We start from the raw sequence: 20,170 nt of genomic DNA, 5'->3' as shown, positions 1-20,170 counted from the left end.
GCCTCTTACCGCCATCTTCGCCAGTTCCATAGCGTCTACTCGAGCGCAAGCGTCTTGCCAGGACCTTGTACCGGTGTACTCTGGCTAGGATATCGCGACACTTCCTTATCCCGCGCTGAGCGCAATGGCGTTCAATGTGTATAGGCTTGGGCGCGGCTTCCGCGCAATACTCGCTCCGCTCTCTGCTATTGTCGGTTTCTCTTGCCTTCTCACTTTCCTCTTCATTCTATATCAACCAACTCCCGGACCCGGCATCCAACAGCGGCTAGGATGGCAATCCTGGGACGTTGTCGACCCTACGCTTCCTCTCGCGGACACGGACACATCTATCGACATCGGAGCGGGGGACGACGACGTGCAGGCGGGGGGAGATATGCCAGCTGAAGACGGCGTCGACTGGTGGAATGTCACCGCTCCTCAGGACTCTGTCGACTCGGCGAGCCTGCCGCTGGACGTGTGGGCACCGCTCCTACCGCATGACACAGGACGTGCGTCGCTATTTCTGTTGCGCAGCTCTCGCTCATCCCGTCGCAGTATCAGAAATAGCTGTTACGCAGTGTTTCTTCAATCCCAAGGTTGCTGGCAAGCTCTGCGATCCCGACACAACACCGGAGAAGGATGCCATCAGGGTGCGTTCACCCGCACGTTGCTGCTACAATTATGCTGACCATGGTAGGGCAACTGGGTGCGCGTCGATCGCAACCTCAACTATGAAGCAAGCTACCTTGCTGGATACCTCAACATCTACTACAGACGTACACGCCGTCAGGATATCAACCTCGTCACTGATCTCCAACTCCTTGGCAAAGGGGAGAGCCCCCCGGATGCTGACGATGGCACCTGGCTTAAGGTCGACATGTCCCTCCGCACCGGCGTCATGCGTGCCGCCCCTCTCTTCCTTTGGTACAAGACCGGGAAGCCCGCCGGCCAGATGACTGCAGAGGAGCGCGCCAACATCATCACCGAACTCGACCTTCTCTACGGCGAAGACCGTCCCTGGTATGGCTTCGAGAAGCTCGAGCCACCCACTACAGAGGCCAGCCCGCGCACCATCCCCGCCTGGCTCACCTACCGCCGCGGCGCTAAAGCCGCTCCGCGCGCCCCGCCCCTGCATTTCTCGCATTCGGGCAAGTTCAAGATTCTCCAAGTTGCTGACTTGCACTTCTCCGTATCGCACGGCGTTTGTCGCGATACCGACCGCGGCGACTGCGTGCATGGCGACGACACCACGCTTTCCCTCCTGGACCATGTACTTGATGAGGAGCGACCTGACTTCATCGTCTTCACCGGCGATCAGCTGAACGGGCAGGGCACGTCGTGGGATCCCAAGAGCGTGCTTGCCAAGTTTGCGAGGGGCGTGACGGACCGGAATATCCCATGGGCGGCGGTGTACGGTAACCACGACGAGGAGAACGGTGCGGACAAGGAGGAACAGATGCAGATGATGAAAGCGTTGCCATATAGCATGGTCGAGCGTGGGCCGAAGGACGTGCATGGGGTAGGGAACTACGTTCTCAAGGCCTTCAGCGCGGACGCCAGCAAGACGCACCTTCTTACCATGTACTTCCTCGACTCGGGCTCGTACTCGAAGGGGTACTTCAACTGGTGGGGCATGTTCCAGCCTACTGCGTACGATTGGATACGGCAGGTACGGAATTCTTCTACAACGGTAATCCTGCTTTGCTGAGCTTTCCTAACAGTCACAAGTCGACTGGTTCTTGCAACAGTCTGCCAAGATTAAGCAGATCCTGCGTCCTTTCGCGCCAGACGATGGCAAGGACTTTGGCGATGTCTGGCGTCGGCAGGACCAGGTCACTCCTTCTCAGCGTCGGATAGCGAAGCCCAATGCGCTCGTCTTCTTCCACATTCCCCTGTATGTCGTGCGGGCCTTTCATCGACGACATAATTTTGACGATACTGCTTGTCAGCCCCGAAACCTATAATGACCCGGATAAGGACCCCTTCACCGGCCTGCCCCTTGACAAGGGCGAGTCCGGCAACGAACTACCGGGTAACTCGAAGGAGAGCGACGGTTTCTTCGAGAAGGCTATCCTTGGCTCGTTGGAAAGCGACCACACAGGCAAGGGTAGTGCTTTAGAGGTCAAGGCGATAGGGAATGGGCATTGGTGAGTCGTGGAAGATCCTTTCATATTGAAAATCAATTGCTGATCGCTTTGGTTGCAGTCACTGTGAGTTGCTTCAGGCAAGGTTTGCGTATAAAAATCAAGCGTTGACGCGCGATTATAGTAACGGACAACTGCCGGCGAGTCAGCGGCGTCTGGATGTGTTTTGGTGGAGGAGGGTGAGTTCATATCCCTGAATGAAGTTGCAGAAGCTGACGATCTCATAGCTCGTACTCTGGATATGGGAGACCTGGGTGAGTGCAATCGCCGAAGTCCATCGGCCTTACTGGTCATCTCGTATGCTGACGCCTCTTCGCAGCTTCGACCGACGCTTCCGCGTATATGACATCTCAGACTTTGGCGAGACCATCCGGACGTATAAGCGGACCGAGCACGACGAAATCATTGACGACATGATCCTTGCGGGCAAGGGTGCGCCAGAGATATGAGGAGACAGCCTGAGCTTGACACGCACCTGAATCGGTGAGGTGCTTTCGTCGACCGTTGATTAGACGCTTGCTCTTACAGAGAGAGGGGTGAAGGATGTGATGTATTTAACCATATCTGAGGAAATACCTATGTACAGTATTGTGGAACAGAGGATACCTGTGTGCAACTTGCTGCAAGCTGGGCCTTGGAAGCGCTTCCGGAACTTCGGGCCGATCCCGAGAATTAGACGCGCACGTGCGCACGCGGACCTTCAGCTCTTTTTCGCCGACATCGCCGACCACGACGACCACGACAATGCAGGCGGCGCTGGGCTTCGCTCGTCGGTGTACACAACGCCCGGCCTTGCAACTGGGGGGTCGGAGATTCTACCAGGCCCCGAGCAAGCAGCCCCCCCTTCCGGAGGGCGCCCTCATCGCCCGTACCCAGTCGACGCCGCACGCCGTTCGCGAGCGTCGCGAGAAGAAGTCCGGCGAGCTCATCCCCATTGGCGCGACCGACGCCACGGAGACCGGCCTCTCACCCTCAGAGTATGCGCGGTACCTTCGCCTACGCCATACTGGCCGCATCCCGCGCGGCTTGACGCCCGAACGCTGGCTTGCAGATGTTAACCGCCGTCGGTCACGCATTCGTGGTTTCGAACACCTCAAACGCGGCGACGTGTCCCACCTCGTCCCCGTCGGTGTACCCGTCTACCTCCCCAATATCACCTTCACCTTCGTCCCCAACCACACCCCGCCCGGCCAGCCGTACAACCCGTACGAAGCGACCTTCTACGTTGCCCCCAGTCTCACGAAGACGGACATCCGCTCGTACCTCCAGGCCCTCTATGGCGTGCGTACCACATACATCCGTACCGACAACTACATCGCGCCCCTCGTCCGCGACATGGAGAACCCCATGACCTTCGTGCGCAAGTACGGCGCGTACAAGCGCGCGGTCGTCGGTCTCGTCGACCCCTTCTACTGGCCGAACCGCCTGGAGGACATGCCGGAGGAGAAGCGGAAGAAGCGCGAGGAGGAGCTTGAGCAGTCGTACGGCATCCAGAGCGCGAAGGACTACCGCACGTATAGCCGGCTCAGGATGATCAAGAAGCACCCGATCAAGTTCACGCCTGGCATGTGGTCGCGTCGCTCCATCCTTCGCAACGTCATGGAGCGCAAGGAGCGCAGGATGGGCCTGGTCCTCAAGCAGACGGAGACCTGGAGCGAGATGCGCGAGCGCGGCGAGCATATCACACTCGGCGGTGCATCCAAACCCGCGTCGGAGAAGGCAGTGGAGGCACCCCAGTAAAGTATATTGCCATATCGTCGCACATAATCATAGACCACTGCTCTGTCTTCGCACTGGCATCCAAACCCGTCTGAGCACCTAAGCACCTTCCTATTGCTTCGAACAGGGCGAACATTCCAGGGGCATATCAGTGACATCTAACCAGTCTGCACACTTTCTTCGGAGGATAGCAGACCATATCGCTCAGAACGCTTGAGCCCTCAGCGCGACTACTGGGACGAGGATGCTTCCTATTCTCTTCGACTACGCGCTAGTGTACGAAGCGACTCACGCACGATTCCCGAGCGACATATGTGACGATGCCTCTCCTTCCAGTCTGCCCTTTGACACCGTATCGTGGCGAAGGTGCGAAGGGCAGTCAGCGCCTTGTTCATTTGAGGATCCGTCAGCGAGATTAATCGATGATCTCCAGGCCATCGCTTGAGCGGTCCATTTTCGAAGTCTGCGAATGGAAATCCCTGGCGTAGTAATACATTGAGTCTCTTGAAGACGGCACGCGCGGCAATTTAGGTTGGTCGACTTCGGCAGCCCGAAGCTTTCCGAGCTCGGCGCTGATGTCCTTCAACTGCTTCGAGGATGCCGTAGGACTAGGTTGGTATGTCATGTCAGTGGGGCGCGCGAGGGAGTGAGCGAAGGGCAGTCATGTTTCACGGGTATCGTCTCTACGTGACTGTCACATAGTCACTGTCAATGGCCTCCCAATATTCATTGATGGCTCGTTGCTCTTCTAACTGTCAATGTTGTCTGTGGATTTTGTACAGTCTCCCTGCTTTCTCTATACCGCGAGAAAACGATATGTGCTCTCTCACGAGCCCCGGTAGCTCTGCGTCTCAGCACGAGAACATGACAGGCGATCAACATCGCTGTTTACTTTCGGAGCGTCAAAGCGAATGCGCCGGGTTGCTTTCATACTGCAGGTACATTCAGATTATCACGACATTCTATTCACGCAAAGTTTCAGCTTCAGATTTAGTCGGCCTTCGCCCACGCCTCCCCGGTGACGAGCTCCTCGCGCTTCTGCAAGACAAAGTCAGAATCTCGATAAGCTGAACCCTGGCCACGTACATCTGCTTGCGCCCAAGCGATATTCTGGATGAGCTCCTCAGGCTCACGCTTCTATTCAAGTCCGTCAGCAAGGTCTTCCGCCGTACGCGGTACGGAAACCAACTCACGTCCGCCTTGGCCCATGCCTCCCCGGTGACAAGCTCCTCACGCTTCTGTACCGCTGTTCAGCCAGTTATTCCCGCGCCTGAGAACGACTTACGTCAGCCTTCGCCCATGCCTCTCCAGTAACGAGCTCTTCGCGCTTCTGTATCAATAGTCAGACTTGCATCGACGTCCACTAAGGTACGAGCCACTTACATCGGCCTTCGCCCAAGCAATTGCTTGAACGAGCTCCTCGCGCTTCATTGTTCGAAACGTGAGCTATATGCCCGCCTCAGAGCCGACCTTCACCAGACTTACCTCTTCTACAGGCGCGGCGAGAGCGACGGAAGCGAAAAGGGTGAAGAGGGCCAGGTAGAACTTCATGACAACAACGGCGAGGTGAGGACGGGCCTTGCTTCTTTCTGGTCCCCGCGCAGCTTATATACCGCCTCGCAGGTATGCACTGGGTGTAATTATACCACACCAGACGCTCTATCTCTTGACAAACAGGGCCGTTCGCCGGAGTACTCTGCCGGACGAGGAAGCAGCGCTGCCACCCACACACCTGATATGCGTGGTCCATATGCTCGCCATATCACGCTATGGATTCGAAGAAAGCCCCCGGTCTCATCACTGGACGGCGAACTCTGAAGCAGATGGCCGACTTCGATGCATACCATTGCTACGCTTCTCTACGATGGACAGATTGCTCTCTCCTCACATAAACAGCAATCTCAAGGCCTTTCTCCGTCTTGCAAGGGAGGTTGCTTGGATGTTTAGCTGCCTGAACAACCACAGCTCTAACAACGCGCTAGACCGTCACAACGGTCCTTCCAACTCCGCATCAAGCACGGTAAGAGATAATCAACGGCGCTACTGATCCCTCCGATAAGCGCCTGTGGCCCGCCATTGCACCTTCCACTGAGCCCACATCTCTTTTTGCCCAAAGATGGCCCGCGGACTGTCCCCGGTACCTGGCCCTCCCTCATGCTTTGGCATACTTGGACATGGGCGCGTCGTCTCGTCCCGAGCGCCGGACGGCACTATCCCAAATACTTACTACCGGAGCCTCCCTTGACACTCTGATTTGCACCCCGCGCACGGGCATGGACGCGCACCGGCCCTCCCTGCTATCGCTCAAACACCCCTCGTGCCCCCCATTACGCATGGTCGCGATTACCGACGGCGTTTCCAGGCCACATCTCGCGATATCGCACCGGCACTCGCATCATGAACGCGGTCAAAGTCGGACACTCCGGTCTTTTCGAGGCGGGGAAGGGGAGGGGTCGGCATGACTGTATTGGGTGGCCGTGCGATGGGGGGAAGCTGATTAGCTGGAGGCTTCTTTCACGGCTGGGCGCTTCTTGACTTCTCCCCTCACGAGCTACGATGGGCGACAAGGGCGAGTACGTCCCGCTCGCGTCTGCGGTCGATGCATCGGACGACGTAGAGCAGCTTCCATCGGCACAGCAGCCGTCCACGTTTAGAAGGGTCTGGCAGGCATGGCGCGTGAGGCTACTACTGGTCGTTGTGCTCGTGCAATTCGTGGCTATCGTCCTGCTACTCCCTCGTTCTTCTTCGAAAAGGCGATCACCAGGAAGCACGCACTTCCTATACTGTGAGTATTCGGTTAATTCAGATCACTTGACTTATCTCAATCGGCCGCATCCGAAGCACCAGGAGAAGAGGCGCTCGAGGACGAGCTCGTCGTATTTGGATCTGGCACAGAGCACCAGTCTCTGTATCAGCAACTGACCGACGAGGCCGATGAGGCCTGGAAGGACTTATACGATCGTGAGTACCGTCATGGCAAGTCTATTTGCACGGAAAAGCTCATCATCCCTTCATAGCATCTATTGTCCGACTTTCACGCGACGAGGCCGTTCTTCTGCCTAATCGTACACACCCCATCACCATCGGTATGGACGGTTACCTAGGCCAACTCGACGTTTTCCATCAGTTGCACTGTTTGGTAAGCTCTGCCCCGTCGTGTACGGCGGCGGTGTCCTGATAGCGCGTTTGCAGAACTACCTACGCATGAGCCTCAGTCCTGAGAGGTATAAGCCCATCATCCGAGCAGACCTGCTCGAGTACGAGCATCTCAATCATTGTATCGACTCCATCCGGCAGTCTCTGATGTGCGTATCCCCATTTCATACAGCTCTTCATCGTCCAAATTTCCACCTAGGTGCTCATCGGACATATCCGTCAACGTCTGGCAATGGTCCGAGCATTATGAGTTTGTTGCTGGCCGCGTGAACGTTGCGCATTCCTGCCGGAATTTCGACAAGCTCAAGGAGTGGACACGCGAGCGTATGGCTCCAGAGCATCCTATCGAGATCTACGAGCACGTCGAGAATGACCTGCCATATCCACCGGTCTATCACTCAGCGGCGGAGTAAGTGGTCCTCGTTTATAGACGTGAGCTGTACTGATCTTTCCCCAGCGTTTGAACATCTGGAGCGGTATGCCCGCATAGGTGACGACGAGAAGACGGTGCCGGCGTTTGTTACTCTATTGTGTAGGCACATCACATGAAGATACACCGAGGAAACAAGCAAGAATACAAGTGGAATACAGTCGGAGTACAACAGAATAAATCACTCCATGACACAGCGCATGATCAGCCCATAAGCCTCTTACTCCCCGATCTCCACGCTCAGTACACGTTCTCGTGACTCCCTCCTTCCGACTCGAATCCCTCGAACCGGACGCGTCCTTTATCGGGGTCGCCGTAATTGGAGACGTCGGCGCCCGCAGTGGCGGCCTCCCTGAACCACAGCGGGGAAGCCCAAAGCACCCTACCAAAGATTATAATTAACACCACTTCCAAGACGCGTCGCGCAGGCGATGATGGTGGCCGCCACCGAGCCACCAGTTTCCCGCCGTCCGACTCACGGTCTCCGCGTCTTCCGCGCCGGGGGCATCGGCGACGTCATGCAGTTGTCGGGGAGGCGCACATGTCGGGGGGTGCAAAATATATCGGAGAATTTGAGGGCCATGGAGAGGCTGCGGGTCGCGTGCAGGACGGGGCACTTGTCAGGTGCGAAATAGAGGCACCTGCGGATATATTGAACTCCATATCGCGCTCGCGACGACACGGACACCCACCTCGAGCGCGAAAGCGCGTCTCGTTGTCGTGCAAGTAAAGGTGAGAGAGGAAGGGAAGAAGAGCACGCAACATTCTCCGGTGCGCTCTTATACTCTGCGAGACAAAGCACCGCCTCTAGCATCCTCCATTGTTCCCCTTTCCGGCAAGTAGCGGCCTCCGGTAAATCAACCGCACGTGAGCGAGTTTAGTCTCCGTGGTGTCGTCAACATGGGCTTGCGTCCTGGTCTCCACTCCACACAGGCGAGCCGGTTGCTATCACGCAATAGATTCAGTATCACAAACCGACGGCTCCACCATGCATCCCGACAGGGCGAATGCACACGCAGGCGATGACTGGAGTATGACAATTGCAGGCATATAAAAGGTGGTGGTGGCGGGTCGTTGAAGCTACCACCCCGCCTAGCGCATCCGCACTCTACGCTGCTTTTGAACCTATAACGCATCAGCCGATATAAACGATGGCGACCACCTCTACCACCTTCCGCGCACCTCTGCCCACCGTACGTCGGCGCTTACTTCCTTGCGACCATCCTTGTCCTGACATGACTAGCAGATCTCCGAGAAGCAGATGCTGGCACCTCCTCGTCCATTGTACGAGCGTATACCTAGCTTCGGCAGGTCGAGGTCCCGGTCGCCCTCCACTGGTCCGCAGACGCGAGAGAAGTCCCCCTACCGGGCTACAAGTGCGTCAACCTGATCTCCGGCCGCTCTTGCCACTGACCTCCTTCGTAGACCTCTCCATGAATACCCATCACGCCTTCGTCGGCCACGATACCCTCCCGGAGAAGATGTGCTTGTGCGTTATCTTGCTTCTTGAACTTCCATCGACCGCAGCTGACCCACGTATAGGGAGCGCATCGCCTCCGTCTTCTCTCACCCCCACGACGAAGACTGATCCGTCGGTCCTTTGGCGCAAAGCCGTTCTGCATCTCACCGTCTCCTTGATTCTGTCCACTTGCTGTATCATCGCCTCCTAGCATCGTTAACTTAAGATCCATCCATCCATGTACATTAGTAGTATGAGCTGCAATAGCAGCGTATATCCGTCCTTTCCTGTAGATCCCTGTTCTCGTATTAGCTTAATCATCTCAATCGCAATGCATCTCAGATCGTACCTCCTAGGATACGAGCGGCGTGCTTTCCGAGGCATCCGCTGCGTCGCTTTCCTCCGTGTCCGATTCGTCCGTCTCTGATCCGCTGTCATCCTCGTCCTCGTCGGTCTCGGACCCCAAAGAAGGTGGATGCGAAGGCGGGCAGTAAGTGTTGAGGCAGGGCGTGCGCCGGAGACGCTCGAGGTCGGCGTGGATGATCTCGCCGCAGATTAGGTCGAGGTCGAGGTCATTCTGGGAGGAAGTTAGCATGGAGAAGGACAGGATGGGAATAGAACATGTCGTACGTCGTCGTAGCCTGAAGACGAAAGGTGGTCAGCATCGCAGTCAAGGCAGTTAAGGGAAGAAAGGCTAACGCACCGAAGGGCTGCTCAATCTCTTCGCCAGCAGCGAGGAATCCGAGGTATATGAATGCGGCGACGGCTACGCCGGGTATAGTGTACCAGCCGAAGTCATCCACCAGTTGGAATGGCAGGAAGAAGAGATAGAGCCATACAGTACTGCAAGTAGGATGTTAGCTACGTCACATATGTCGACTGGTCGAACACACTGTCTGATATGGACTGAGAAGGCACTGCAGAAGATGTTAGAGGTGTATAGTTCGCTTCAGAGACCGACGCACAATGGTAGCGGTGTAGTCAGTATCTTTTCCAGTGCTATAAACGACATCAGCCTTCGACGCTTTGCTGATCAATCGACTCACTGGATAGATTGTCCTCAAAATTAGTGAGCGTAGCGATCATATTCCCCATACTCGTCCCTGGCACCGAGCCCCTCTCCTCCAGCACCGTATACCACTCCGACAAGCACCTCACGATCTCCAACGGCAGATTCTCTCCACCGCCCGCGACCCTCGGCCTCCTCTTCATCCCGCCCATCTCCGGCTTGCTCCAGTGCTGCTGCACCCCGCCCTCCTCCTCGCGCTTCAGCGGGAACGTCTGCTGCTTGTACAGCAGGCCGCGCACCCACTTCTGCGCGTGCCAGAAGAAAGAGGCGAAGGGGATGAGGTCGCCGGAGACGAGCGCGAAGATGCCTGGGCGCTCCTGCTTGGCGGAGGGGAGGAGCGCGGTGGCGCAAGTGCTGGAGGCGGAGGAGTCTTGGTGGCGGAAGAGGTGCCGGCGCTTGCGTGAGCGGAGGGAGTCGGCAGGGGCGGCGGGGTTGAAGGTGCCGTAGGCGTTTATGGGCGGGATGATGGGGTCTTTGCCGAACATGGCGCTGGAGGCGTTCGACCCGTTGCGCTCGGGGGAGGGCTTGCTGGGCTCTTTGGTTTTTGATGAGGTGTTGGTCGTGGGGGAGGTGGCGGTTTTGCCATCGGCAACTATAGTATTCTTGTCGGTCTTTTGTGGCCCAAGGGAGTGTGGCGGGTGCGAGTTGCGCGTCACCCAATGAGGCGGTTTCAGTTGGATGGGCTCGACGGGGCGCAATTCCTCTGCGGTATTGTGCTAAGGGACTGTAAGCCGCGGTGTCGTGTCAATGAATGTGGCCCATACCCCATGCTCGTGGAAGGGACGGAGAAGGTGATACATATCCTCATAATAGATGCCGAGCTCGCCGCGAATGTGATGCTTGAGCGCCCTCGAGAAGCTACGTGATATGATAAGACGACGAAGTGCAAGATAGAATGGGTGGGACGCACGCTTCGATGAGGTCTAGCGCCATCCGCTTCTCATTCATGACCTGTAGTAATTCCTCCTCTGGCCTGATCGTCTGGGCCTTCTCGGTTTCCTCGGGGGTCTTTGGTGAGAGACGAAGGGGAACATGAATCCTGCAACATCTGAGCCCAGTCCATAGAGCTAGAGCAGGCGCGTCATCCACACCAAATGAGACGCGACTGGGCGCGCGAGTTACGAATGACCTCCGTCCAGCATGTCTGCCCCATCCAGTAGCAGTTGTACCTACGCGTCGTCAGCATCTCCCACATCCCAGCACACAGTTTCCCACTCACCCGCTGCTCGCCCGGTACGAAATCACGAAACCGATCACCACACCTGCAGCGCGACGCCACCGATCAGAACGAGCGCGTCCCCCTTGCCCAACGCGACGCACCAAGCACTGTAAGCAGAACCTTGGGTATCGCAAGGTTGACATCCGTCCGCAGATTTGTCGTCACGACCGCTGGCGCGTGTTTCAGCAAATAAACGCGTCGTGGGTCGCGTGCGCGTCTTACCAGCAGCGAAGAGGGTGTGCATAAGTACAGCGGGCCAGATGCGCCATATCTGATGGGTGTTAGGCTACAGAGTGAAGGGGGGCAAGGCCACGCACGACTGAGCCGCGTCCGAAGGTCCAGGTGAGCAGATTATAGGTTTGCGTCCGAGGGACGAGGTCCACCTGGCTGACGCCGGGAAGATGGGCAGGGAGTAGGGTGTGGCGCCCGGTCGACGAGCGCTTGGTGGTCTTCTTGCGCGCCATGGCGGAGGAAGGCGACTCCGGCGCTCGTGGAAGGGAAAGGCAAGGAAGAAATGAATGTGGGGAAGACAATGGGAAAGACCGAGGGAACTTGGTGATTCCCCATCAGACGTTAGGCGCCCGTACACGTGTAGGTTACAAGTATAGACGGACCTACAGGGACATATGGGGACCCTCTATGTCTAGTGTGTATGCCTAGGGGACTATGGTATCAGGCGGCAAGGTCCTTGAGCTTTGACTCCTGAGCCTCATTGCCTGCCACCCTCTCGAGCACCCGCCTCAGAACCTTCTCCACTTCCTTCACCTGCTCCTTCGTCACCGCTGCCCCTTCCCTCCACACTGTCACGATCCTCAGTCCATTCCCATGCCCAACCACGTTCGCATTCAGCACCGGCGCACACGGCCACGACGCCGAACTCCACAGTAAGTCCTCTGCACCCTCCGGGAGGGCCGCGTACCCCAGATTGCTGACCTCCAATGATCCTCCGAATGGGTCGCTCCCGTGCAGCTTCCCGTAGAAGTGCTCCTCCCACCCCGTAGGACGATCCGTATCTGCCTTCGCTGGGTCTGGGATGGGGTCCGGGAGGAACGACAGCATGCCCATATTGTATCTGCCGTTCTGAATGCCCTCCGGAGAGCCGAGAGCGTGCGCGACGTAACGAGCGGTAGCCCAGAAGTCGTCGCTCGCCTTCAGCTGCACTTGCACGTCGGTGGACGCGGTGTAGTTCGATGTGCAATATGCATGGCCGAGGCTGGCCTTGCGCTCCGTGCGAGGCGTGTTGGCTTTGAGAGGGAACGGGATGTCGGGGGAGTTGTGAGCGAGGACGGCCCACATGGCGACGAAGTGCGCGGCTTTGAGGATGGGGTGGAGAGTCTTGACCTCATGGACCTTTCCCGCCGACTTTAGCGCGTCAACGAGCGAAGGCGCCAGCTCGAGGAGCGACAGACCCCACTCGCACTCCGCTGGCGAGCGCTGAATGTTCGAGCCGGGCCATGGCTTCGGCTGCGCGACGTATGATTGGAGGAAGGAAGGGAGCTTGGGGACGAGAAGCTCCTGCCAGACGACGGGCAAGAGATACGAGTACGGAGGGCGGATGTCTATCGTGTCCTCCATCAGAGGTATTTGCGCCAAAGTTTCCGTCGGGAGCGACGAGATGTCGGGAGCTAGCAGCGCTTGGGTGAGAAGCGCGAGTCCCTTGCCGTCGATGAGGATGTGGTCCGCAGAGAGTGCGACATATCCCCTGTCGCTGGGCGAAGAGGGCGTGAAGAGAGTAACCTGCCAGAGCGGCCGCGTGAGGTCCTCGCGCGTCATTCGGTCCAGTTCGTTATATAATATGCGCTCCTTCTCTTGAGTCCCGTCGCTGCCTTCGACAAGAGTAAAGCTTGCTTGCCTGAGTATCTCCTCAGGGGCGTACGAAGTCGCCCGCTGTTGAAACGCCGGTTCCCTCGTCTTCGCATTGACGACTTCGCATCGTAGGAGCGGGAAGTGCTCCTGCAGCTCGGTTATACGTCGAGAGAGGAAGTCCGCGGTAGGTAGAGACGCAGCAGGATACGCGATCAACGCAGTTAACGGCTGGGGGAACGAGAGGTTCCGTCTCATGAGAGAGAAACGCTCATGCAGTGATACTTCGAGGTTCTGGGTCAGCCCGAACGTATTGAAGGAGGACTGGAAGTAGACCTTACACTTTCGAGTAGGCGCGGACATGTTGACCTCGGTGCGCAGGTCGTGCAGGTCGCAGCCAAGTATCAAAAGGAGCACAGCTGGTCCCTTTCATATAGGCAGTCGGCACGCGTACGTACACGTTCTTTCCTAAGCAAGGAACGTGCTTTCCCCGGTAGGGGGCGAGGTGTCGACGGGTGCGCAGTTGAATTGAGTGGTGAAATGCGCTGGAATTTCGCGCGTGGCTCCCGCGTGATTCCTGCAGGCCTTGGACCTTCGGAGAGCTCAGTGAACGAGACGGCTCATTGATGAGCTTTCCCTGTCGCAGGATCAGGATGAAGCCTTTCGAGTTAGAGTCTAACAAGCGCCGTGGAACCTTGACGTCGGAATGAGGACTGTTTGCGGAAAGAGTATTTCTCACGAGGGCCTCTGAATCGGCAACTGCCGACCCGCACCGGCCTGGGCCGCGCTGGGCGTCTTCATCGTTCTCGACGTCCTCGACGAAAAAATCTCTTACTGCTAGCGCGACCACCCCAATGGCCGTTCCCCGCCTCGCGCGCCCCCTGCGGCTCGCAGGTAGCGGCGTACGACAATACACGTTCGCGCGGCATGCTTCGACGCAGGCCGCCCCCGCATCCAATGCCCTCCGCACGGGCGCCTATGCGACTGCTGTCGCCCTCGGCGCGGGGCTCTTCGGCGTGTACTACTTCGACGCGCGCTCCTCGATCCACCAATACGTGGTTCCTCCACTCGTACGCACGCTGTTCGACCCGGAGACGGGCCACAAGCTCGCGGTGCAGGGTCTACGGCTCGGATTGGGCCCGAAGGATCGCGAGCCGGACGACGAGCGACTAGCTGTGGAGGCGAGTGTGTAGGACATGTGTCTGAGGGGATGCGAGCTGAATTGGATAGACAGCTCTGGGGCCAGGTGCTCAAGAACCCGGTAGGGCTTGCGGCTGGGTTTGACAAGGACGGAGAGGCGATCGACGGTGCGTGTGCGAGTCATTCCCGCGTTAATGCATACTGAACGTCTTTGCAGGCCTCCTTGACCTCGGCTTTTGCTGGGTAGAGATTGGGAGCGTCACCCCAAGACCACAGGTGCGCATCTACTCTCCCATCACTCTCCTGCCCACCTGACCTCACCATCCCCTAGCCAGGCAACCCCCGCCCGCGCTTCTTCCACCTCTCCGAAGACTCTGCCGTCATCAACCGCTACGGTTTCCCCTCTCAAGGGCACGCCTCCGTCCTCGCCCGCCTCCGCGCGCGCATCCCGACCTTCCTCCTTCCCGAGCAGCAGGAGTCTGCGGCCTTCCGCCCGGGCACTCTCCTCGCGGTCAACCTCGGCAAGAACAAGGACTCGCCGCAGGAGGCTGTGGACGACTTTGTCGCGGGCGTGCGCACGTTCGGCACCTCCGCGGACGTGCTGGTGGTCAATGTGTCGAGCCCGAATACGCCGGGATTGAGGGGCTTGCAGGAGCGCGACTTGCTGAAGAAACTTTTGTCTGGCGTATCGCAGGCGCGCAAGAAGCTCCCCGCGTCAGACTTTGTGCCCAAGGGCCCGAAGCTGCTGCTCAAGATCTCCCCCGACCTGACCCCGGAGCAAATAAAGGAAGTTGCGCAAGTCGTGCGCGCCAGTCACGTCGACGGGGTCATCGTCAGCAACACCACCATACAGCGACCGAAAGGCCTGCGCGATCGTACGTCCAGTACAATCCTCTACCATCACCGTACCTAACCACGGTGCCTGCAGCCAAACGCGACGAAGCCGGCGGCCTCTCCGGTCCCCCACTCAAACCCATTGCGCTTGCCGCCCTCCGCACGCTCCGCGGCCAGCTACCCGCCGAAATCCCCATTATCGGCTGTGGGGGCATCGCGTCCGGCGCCGACGCGCTCGAGTATGCACGCGAGGGCGCGGCGATGGTGCAGCTCTACACTGCGTTCGGGTACGACGGCGTGGGCACGGTGCGCAGGATCAAGGACGAGATCACCGAGCTCCTAGCGAAGGAGGGGCGGACGTGGATGAGCGTCGTCCGCGAGGCGGTAGCAGAGAAGAGCTGGGTGCCGCCTGCGCCGAAGCCGCGGGCGAAGCATGCGGATACGGAGGCGGGGATGCTGATTGAGGAGGCGGAGGAGCTGAAGAGGATGTTGGAGGAGTTGGAGGCGAGGTTGGGGTAGGGGTAGCTATATATATACATAGCAATCAATTGACCCTCGTGATGAAAAGCACTTTCCTTTACATGGCTAGGCATCCGCGCTCGTCGGGAGGGATACTTCTGGTGAAGAGCAAACGTGTCGTGAAGGGCATGCGAATGTACAAACAACATGAGAGCGAGACGAAGAGAGTAGGTATCATGATCAAGGTTCCATGCCATCCGAGAACTTGTATGAGGGCGTGTTCGTATGTGGCGGAGACAGTGCGTGTCCGACCGCGAGGGCCTGAGGCATTATGCGTAGGACACAGGGGTCATGATGGAGTATATGTGGATGTGCCCGTATCCTCAGGACCATCGGCGCGCCTGGGGCATAACCTGTCGGTACATATGCTGGCGATCTGCGAGCCCTTGCAACAGCTTCTTCATCGTCTTGTTCACGGGCGGTAGGTAGACGTCGAGCGTGCGCGGGGTCTGATCCTCAGCCAGACAGTTCTCAAGGGAGGAGCGCAGCTCATCTGGTATTTTGAGCAGGTCACTAGAGGCTGATTAGCGTCGCGTGAACAGATGGGGAATCTGAGTGAGGGTAGCGACCCGTGGCGACGGGGGAATGTGTAAGGTATGCAAAGGGCGATGTTTGGCGGACAGATCTCGTATAGGACAAAGTAGGAAGTACCAGCACGCACTCCATATCGATCCGCAGAGCGCGAAACTCGGTAATCGTCGTGTTGAAGTTGTTGCCAAAGTTCACGTAGGCGTCGCTCACCTGCGTCTCGTCCATGCGCTCCTCGCTCCACTGACGAAGCGCGTCGAGCAGCGCACGGACTGAGAGCAGAAGCTGGTGCACGGCGTGCCCTGCCGCCGTCTGCGCCATGCGGGCCGGCGGGAGGGTAGATGGGGGCAGGTGTAAAGAGGCGGTTTCGTGATGTGTTCCAAGCGCGCTAATCACAATCGGATATCCGGGCCGGGCCACTCATCCAGAGCATCGTACTGAGCATCTTGTCCGTTACGACCACAGTTTGCAGACCTCGGGATGACGCTCTATCAGGCATACAGTCCTGAGGAGAACGGGTCCGGAACCAGCCACGCGAATTCTAGTGACACCAATAGTACCAGCACGACAGAAAGATTGTGAGTAGGTTGCAGACATCCACTTTTGCTGATAATCGATGCCGTTCTGCAGCGCAGGCTCCGGCACAATAACACGCATCCCTGACGAAGTCCTTGCCATCGTCTTCTTTTACTACGCTGTCTCCCTGCATGACTCGTTGTATACACGCGCGTGGACGTGCACACTCCTTCGCATCAATCGACACTGGAGGGAACTCGCGCTTCACACTCCCATTCTATGGAGCTTCTTCTCTTCTTGGACCCTCGATTCCACAGATCTCGGAGAGAAACAACTACGATTATCCTATGCGCACCCCCTATCACTCAAGCTCTCGCCCGCAATATCCTCGCAAATCGACAGAGCATTCGCGATCTTGGAGCCTCACAAGGAACATGTACACGACGTCGAGGTCAATGCAGAAGCGCTGATGATAGAGTACATCTCGCTGCGCCTGCGACAAAACTGGAAGAACTTGCGGCACTTGTCCCTATGGTCGGCGAACTTTCGGCATGATATGCCTGCCCATGTCGCGCAGTACCTCATTCCTGGTCTGCGCACACTGAGGCTCATCAACGTCCGGCTGGACTGGACATTCGTTCGTCATGTCTTGCACTTGAGATTGGGAGGAAGTTCTGAGCTGGGCTCGATCACGATCAACGCTCTATCCGACGTTCTACGGTCGTGCCCCACTCTGCAGACTTTGGAGTTGTTCGATTGCGTATACAGAGGCCTTCATGAGCCGAACAAGGTGCACAGGCCCGCCGAGCTCCCCCAGCTGCGCAGGTTCTACATCCGTGCTTCTGTCGATGTCTGTGCATCCGTAATGGGCCTGATGAGCTTGCCTTCGACTGCCGCCATCCTGATTGTCGTCAATGGCACGACCGATGCCATATGCGCCCGGCCGCTGTTGGTACAATTATCCAGGCATCTGCACGCTCGAGGTCGCTCACCCCCTAAACTGCGCTCGCTGCAGTTTATCGCAACATGTCCAGTGAAAGGCTATGCAGTCAATTGCTGGATGCGCTTTATGACGGAGAGCTGCTTGCCCTTTGTATTCAACAAAGGTGCCGAAGCGATCGTCGAAACAACCCAACTGGAGCTGCGCTTGGTCATCCCCAACGCGCGAGGGCTACGCCGCGTGGTGACGAAGGCTTTGAACGTTGTGCGCGCCCCCAACGTCGAGGCCCTCGATGTGCGCTTCTCTACCTACATGCCGACGGGAACGCTTCGCGCGCTACTTCACGGGCTCGCTGCCGTCCGGTCTATCTACCTGACCTCGCGCACGGTCAGCGTCTCTGTGTTCCAATCTGTCCGGTACCTTATCGAGGATGGAAACCTGCAAGGGCCGACCTGCGCGCCGTACAAGAAGCCGCTGAGGCTGCCTACGCCGCAGCAAATCTTCTGGGATACGCGAACCTTGGGCGGCGCAGACAGGCCTGTTGCCGGTGACGCGGGCCGCGAGATAGTGAAGCTTCTGGAGGCGTACGAGAGCATGGGCATGCCCATACAACAGGTCCTCGTTTCGCAGCGCCCTGATATGTCTGCGCAGATTTTTGAAGTACGTGTCCAAGATGCGCGGCGCATACGACAAAGATGCTTATGCAAAGTGAACAGGAAATGACCATGAAGCTCGGGGACGGTTTCGTCTGTCCTGGTCTGACTTAACATTGGCAAGGATCCACGAAAGCCTTACAAATGTGTCAGATACAATACATAGTTCAAAATTCCCGCAATCAATGGTAGATCTCTCTACACGCCTCCTTCTCCTCGTCACACCTTTACCTCCTCATCGATCCAAGAAATCCCGATACGACGCCCGATAGACTATGCTGTGAGTAGTGCTGTTGCTGCTCGCCCGGAGGCGGCGGCGGGGGTGGCGGTCTGGACATGAATGAGCCGTAGAAGCTGCTCCGCTGAGGTGGTGGTGGCGGAGGGGCCGTGAAAAGGTACGGATTATTCAGCTGCGACGGCGAAGGTGACGGCTGGTGAGGATGTACTTGGTGGGAGTGGACGCGAGGGGAGTGTTTCGGTGGCGATTGCTTGGGCGGCGATTGTGCTGGTTTGGACTGCCTTGCAGGCGATTTCGAGCGCGGGCGTCGGAGTTTGGCTGAACGGTCGAGATGTCAGTGTGATCGTCTGGTAGTGATTGTTCGAATTCTACGAACCCGCATCCTTGCTCTTGGCTTCAGCACTCGACGAGGAAGGGACAGGCGGGGGAGCCGAGCGTCGTTTGCTGTCGTCCTTGTCTTTCACCGAAGCCTTCGGCTGAAGCTCGGGCATAGGTATCTTGCTCAGGTGGACGCTGAGGCTGTTCGGAGGGGTGTACTTAGCCTTCGCAGGATCTTCGTCGTCCAAATTGATTCTGCGAGGTCCCTTCGCCTTAACGGTGTCGTATACAACATATTGATGCAGCTCATCTTCATCGTAGATGCCTAAGGGGTATTAGCAAGGGATCAAGTACGAACTGAAGCGATGAACTGCACCGGCTTTATGTCGTATGCGCTTAGTCTCCTCGACGACCTGCAACACCTTCGGCACCTGGCTTGCCTCTGATGAACGAATAGTGATGAATAGCATAGCTTCGTCCTGTGGTCAAAGATTAGTCTACAATGGTATGGAGTGGCACAAGTAACCACTCACAGCCAGCAGGTTGGCGGAATATCGCGCATAGTCTTCGAAGCTGCCCTCATCCTCCACGGTCACTTCATTCAGCTCCCCACGTATAGCTTGCAGCTCCGCTATCCGGTCGACACCACTCTTGGGTTCAGGTCGTGGAGGGGGCGGGGGAGGTGGTGCGGATGTCTCGATTGGTGTGGGACCGGAGGACTGGCGGGACGGAGTGGGGGGTGCATGATATGTGTCGTTGGCATCTTGGAAGGTGAGGAGAGCGGTGAGAATGACTATCTCCAGCCCCTTCCTGTCTTCCACGTCGAAGCTATGCAATGTCGCATTTAGCGCCCAGCGACCATACTTCTCGAAGAAGGGAAACGCACCGGTTGATGTTGTAGTCCAGAATCTGCACTGTCTTCGTCTTAATCCTGCCAGCAGGTTCCTTCGTGATCGCCACCAGCACAGGCGGATCTGGTTTCCTCAGCATATAGCACTCTTCGCGCTTCCATTCGAATTCGTGGCTGTTGAATGCCACCGTCGTCAGCGTGTTCGTCCTCCACTCTACGGGAATACGACGCACTCACTCTTCCCACTTGAACGACCATCGGAAGCTCAGCGTACCCGTGTACTTGAGCTCTACGATGCTTGTTGGGTTGCAGAGCTCGAGGACCTTCGTCTTGCTCGTAGTCGCCGGAGCGCTGACCTTGACAAGCAGGGACTCGGACATGGGATCTGCGACGCAGCTGTAGCTCACACCGAGCATCGACATTGAGCACGCAGACGAACCATACACCTCGACCGCATACGTCGACCCCGGGATGCGCTGCTTGCGATAGTGGATCGTCCCCGCGGGGTCAACGAGATCGGTCACATTGGGCGCATCCTTGTTCGGTGTGAAGAGTAGCGTGAAGAGGTTCTTATCCAAGCTCATGATAGGGCGGGAAACCTCGTCAACGACAGCGACGAAGGACACGTAGAGGGCAGCACAGGAGTCGGCGACAGA

General features: G+C 57.6%; 12 protein-coding genes across 12 annotated transcripts; 6 read left to right on the top strand and 6 right to left on the bottom strand.

Annotated features, from left to right (window-relative positions):
• Positions 1–46: 46 nt before the first annotated feature.
• SCHCODRAFT_02618520 (Metallo-dependent phosphatase) lies at positions 47–2,742 on the top strand. The gene is made up of 9 exons (XM_003033235.2): positions 47–488; positions 535–629; positions 677–1,648; positions 1,701–1,873; positions 1,929–2,126; positions 2,185–2,189; positions 2,248–2,302; positions 2,351–2,377; positions 2,443–2,742. Exons 1-9 carry the CDS (start codon positions 125–127, stop codon positions 2,570–2,572), a joined length of 2,019 nt encoding a protein of 672 aa, XP_003033281.1. The 5' UTR covers positions 47–124; the 3' UTR covers positions 2,573–2,742.
• A 95-nt stretch (positions 2,743–2,837) lies between these two features.
• SCHCODRAFT_02618515 (uncharacterized protein) lies at positions 2,838–4,317 on the top strand. Its single transcript, XM_003033234.2, has one exon. It carries the CDS (start codon positions 2,868–2,870, stop codon positions 3,861–3,863), a length of 996 nt encoding a protein of 331 aa, XP_003033280.1. The 5' UTR covers positions 2,838–2,867; the 3' UTR covers positions 3,864–4,317.
• SCHCODRAFT_02495414 (uncharacterized protein) lies at positions 4,258–4,467 on the bottom strand (the record flags this gene model as incomplete). Its single annotated transcript, XM_003032630.2, has 1 exon — positions 4,258–4,467. One exon carries the CDS (start codon positions 4,465–4,467, stop codon positions 4,258–4,260), a length of 210 nt encoding a protein of 69 aa, XP_003032676.1.
• Positions 4,468–4,823: 356 nt separating this feature from the next.
• On the bottom strand, positions 4,824–5,482 carry SCHCODRAFT_02618512 (uncharacterized protein). The gene is made up of 7 exons (XM_050344877.1): positions 5,464–5,482; positions 5,328–5,406; positions 5,226–5,267; positions 5,128–5,172; positions 5,036–5,080; positions 4,929–4,979; positions 4,824–4,880 (listed from the first exon to the last, which is right to left on the bottom strand). The coding sequence occupies exons 2-7, from the start codon at positions 5,391–5,393 to the stop codon at positions 4,833–4,835; spliced, it is 297 nt and encodes a 98-aa protein (XP_050201066.1). The 5' UTR covers positions 5,394–5,406; positions 5,464–5,482; the 3' UTR covers positions 4,824–4,832.
• Positions 5,483–6,288: 806 nt separating this feature from the next.
• SCHCODRAFT_02222974 (uncharacterized protein) lies at positions 6,289–7,683 on the top strand. Its single transcript, XM_003033233.2, has 6 exons — positions 6,289–6,627; positions 6,684–6,803; positions 6,860–6,981; positions 7,035–7,147; positions 7,198–7,407; positions 7,456–7,683. Exons 1-6 carry the CDS (start codon positions 6,399–6,401, stop codon positions 7,460–7,462), a joined length of 801 nt encoding a protein of 266 aa, XP_003033279.2. The 5' UTR covers positions 6,289–6,398; the 3' UTR covers positions 7,463–7,683.
• An 896-nt stretch (positions 7,684–8,579) lies between these two features.
• On the top strand, positions 8,580–9,016 carry SCHCODRAFT_02497214 (uncharacterized protein; the record flags this gene model as incomplete). The annotated part of the gene is made up of 4 exons (XM_003033232.2): positions 8,580–8,621; positions 8,675–8,804; positions 8,854–8,917; positions 8,971–9,016. 4 exons carry the CDS (start codon positions 8,580–8,582, stop codon positions 9,014–9,016), a joined length of 282 nt encoding a protein of 93 aa, XP_003033278.1.
• A 223-nt stretch (positions 9,017–9,239) lies between these two features.
• Positions 9,240–11,639, bottom strand: SCHCODRAFT_02699033 (UPF0187-domain-containing protein; the record flags this gene model as incomplete). Its single annotated transcript, XM_003032628.2, has 13 exons — positions 9,240–9,464; positions 9,518–9,528; positions 9,591–9,730; positions 9,781–9,804; positions 9,853–9,886; positions 9,934–10,672; positions 10,721–10,814; positions 10,867–10,995; positions 11,048–11,125; positions 11,176–11,218; positions 11,277–11,345; positions 11,398–11,446; positions 11,493–11,639. The coding sequence occupies 13 exons, from the start codon at positions 11,637–11,639 to the stop codon at positions 9,240–9,242; spliced, it is 1,782 nt and encodes a 593-aa protein (XP_003032674.1).
• A 29-nt stretch (positions 11,640–11,668) lies between these two features.
• SCHCODRAFT_02222986 (uncharacterized protein) lies at positions 11,669–13,586 on the bottom strand. Its single transcript, XM_050342107.1, has 2 exons — positions 13,320–13,586; positions 11,669–13,262 (listed from the first exon to the last, which is right to left on the bottom strand). Exons 1-2 carry the CDS (start codon positions 13,339–13,341, stop codon positions 11,848–11,850), a joined length of 1,437 nt encoding a protein of 478 aa, XP_050201065.1. The 5' UTR covers positions 13,342–13,586; the 3' UTR covers positions 11,669–11,847.
• A 160-nt stretch (positions 13,587–13,746) lies between these two features.
• On the top strand, positions 13,747–15,550 carry SCHCODRAFT_02618501 (uncharacterized protein). Its single transcript, XM_050344876.1, has 5 exons — positions 13,747–14,159; positions 14,213–14,285; positions 14,336–14,394; positions 14,450–14,993; positions 15,047–15,550. Exons 1-5 carry the CDS (start codon positions 13,833–13,835, stop codon positions 15,469–15,471), a joined length of 1,428 nt encoding a protein of 475 aa, XP_050201064.1. The 5' UTR covers positions 13,747–13,832; the 3' UTR covers positions 15,472–15,550.
• Positions 15,551–15,794: 244 nt separating this feature from the next.
• Positions 15,795–16,320, bottom strand: SCHCODRAFT_01088297 (uncharacterized protein; the record flags this gene model as incomplete). The annotated part of the gene is made up of 2 exons (XM_003032626.2): positions 15,795–15,984; positions 16,133–16,320. The coding sequence occupies 2 exons, from the start codon at positions 16,318–16,320 to the stop codon at positions 15,795–15,797; spliced, it is 378 nt and encodes a 125-aa protein (XP_003032672.2).
• Positions 16,321–16,474: 154 nt separating this feature from the next.
• On the top strand, positions 16,475–18,283 carry SCHCODRAFT_01282209 (uncharacterized protein). The gene is made up of 3 exons (XM_003033230.3): positions 16,475–16,577; positions 16,630–18,115; positions 18,172–18,283. Exons 1-3 carry the CDS (start codon positions 16,480–16,482, stop codon positions 18,220–18,222), a joined length of 1,635 nt encoding a protein of 544 aa, XP_003033276.1. The 5' UTR covers positions 16,475–16,479; the 3' UTR covers positions 18,223–18,283.
• Positions 18,284–18,714: 431 nt separating this feature from the next.
• SCHCODRAFT_02495063 (uncharacterized protein) lies at positions 18,715–20,098 on the bottom strand (the record flags this gene model as incomplete). The annotated part of the gene is made up of 6 exons (XM_003032625.1): positions 18,715–18,989; positions 19,041–19,143; positions 19,198–19,492; positions 19,551–19,688; positions 19,752–19,899; positions 19,954–20,098. The coding sequence occupies 6 exons, from the start codon at positions 20,096–20,098 to the stop codon at positions 18,715–18,717; spliced, it is 1,104 nt and encodes a 367-aa protein (XP_003032671.1).
• Positions 20,099–20,170: the final 72 nt, after the last annotated feature.

This window comes from Schizophyllum commune (genome assembly GCF_000143185.2).
Source record: "Schizophyllum commune H4-8 unplaced genomic scaffold SCHCOscaffold_4, whole genome shotgun sequence".
Taxonomy (NCBI): Eukaryota; Fungi; Basidiomycota; class Agaricomycetes; order Agaricales; family Schizophyllaceae; genus Schizophyllum; species Schizophyllum commune.
This window is presented reverse-complemented; position numbering and strand designations above follow the sequence as displayed.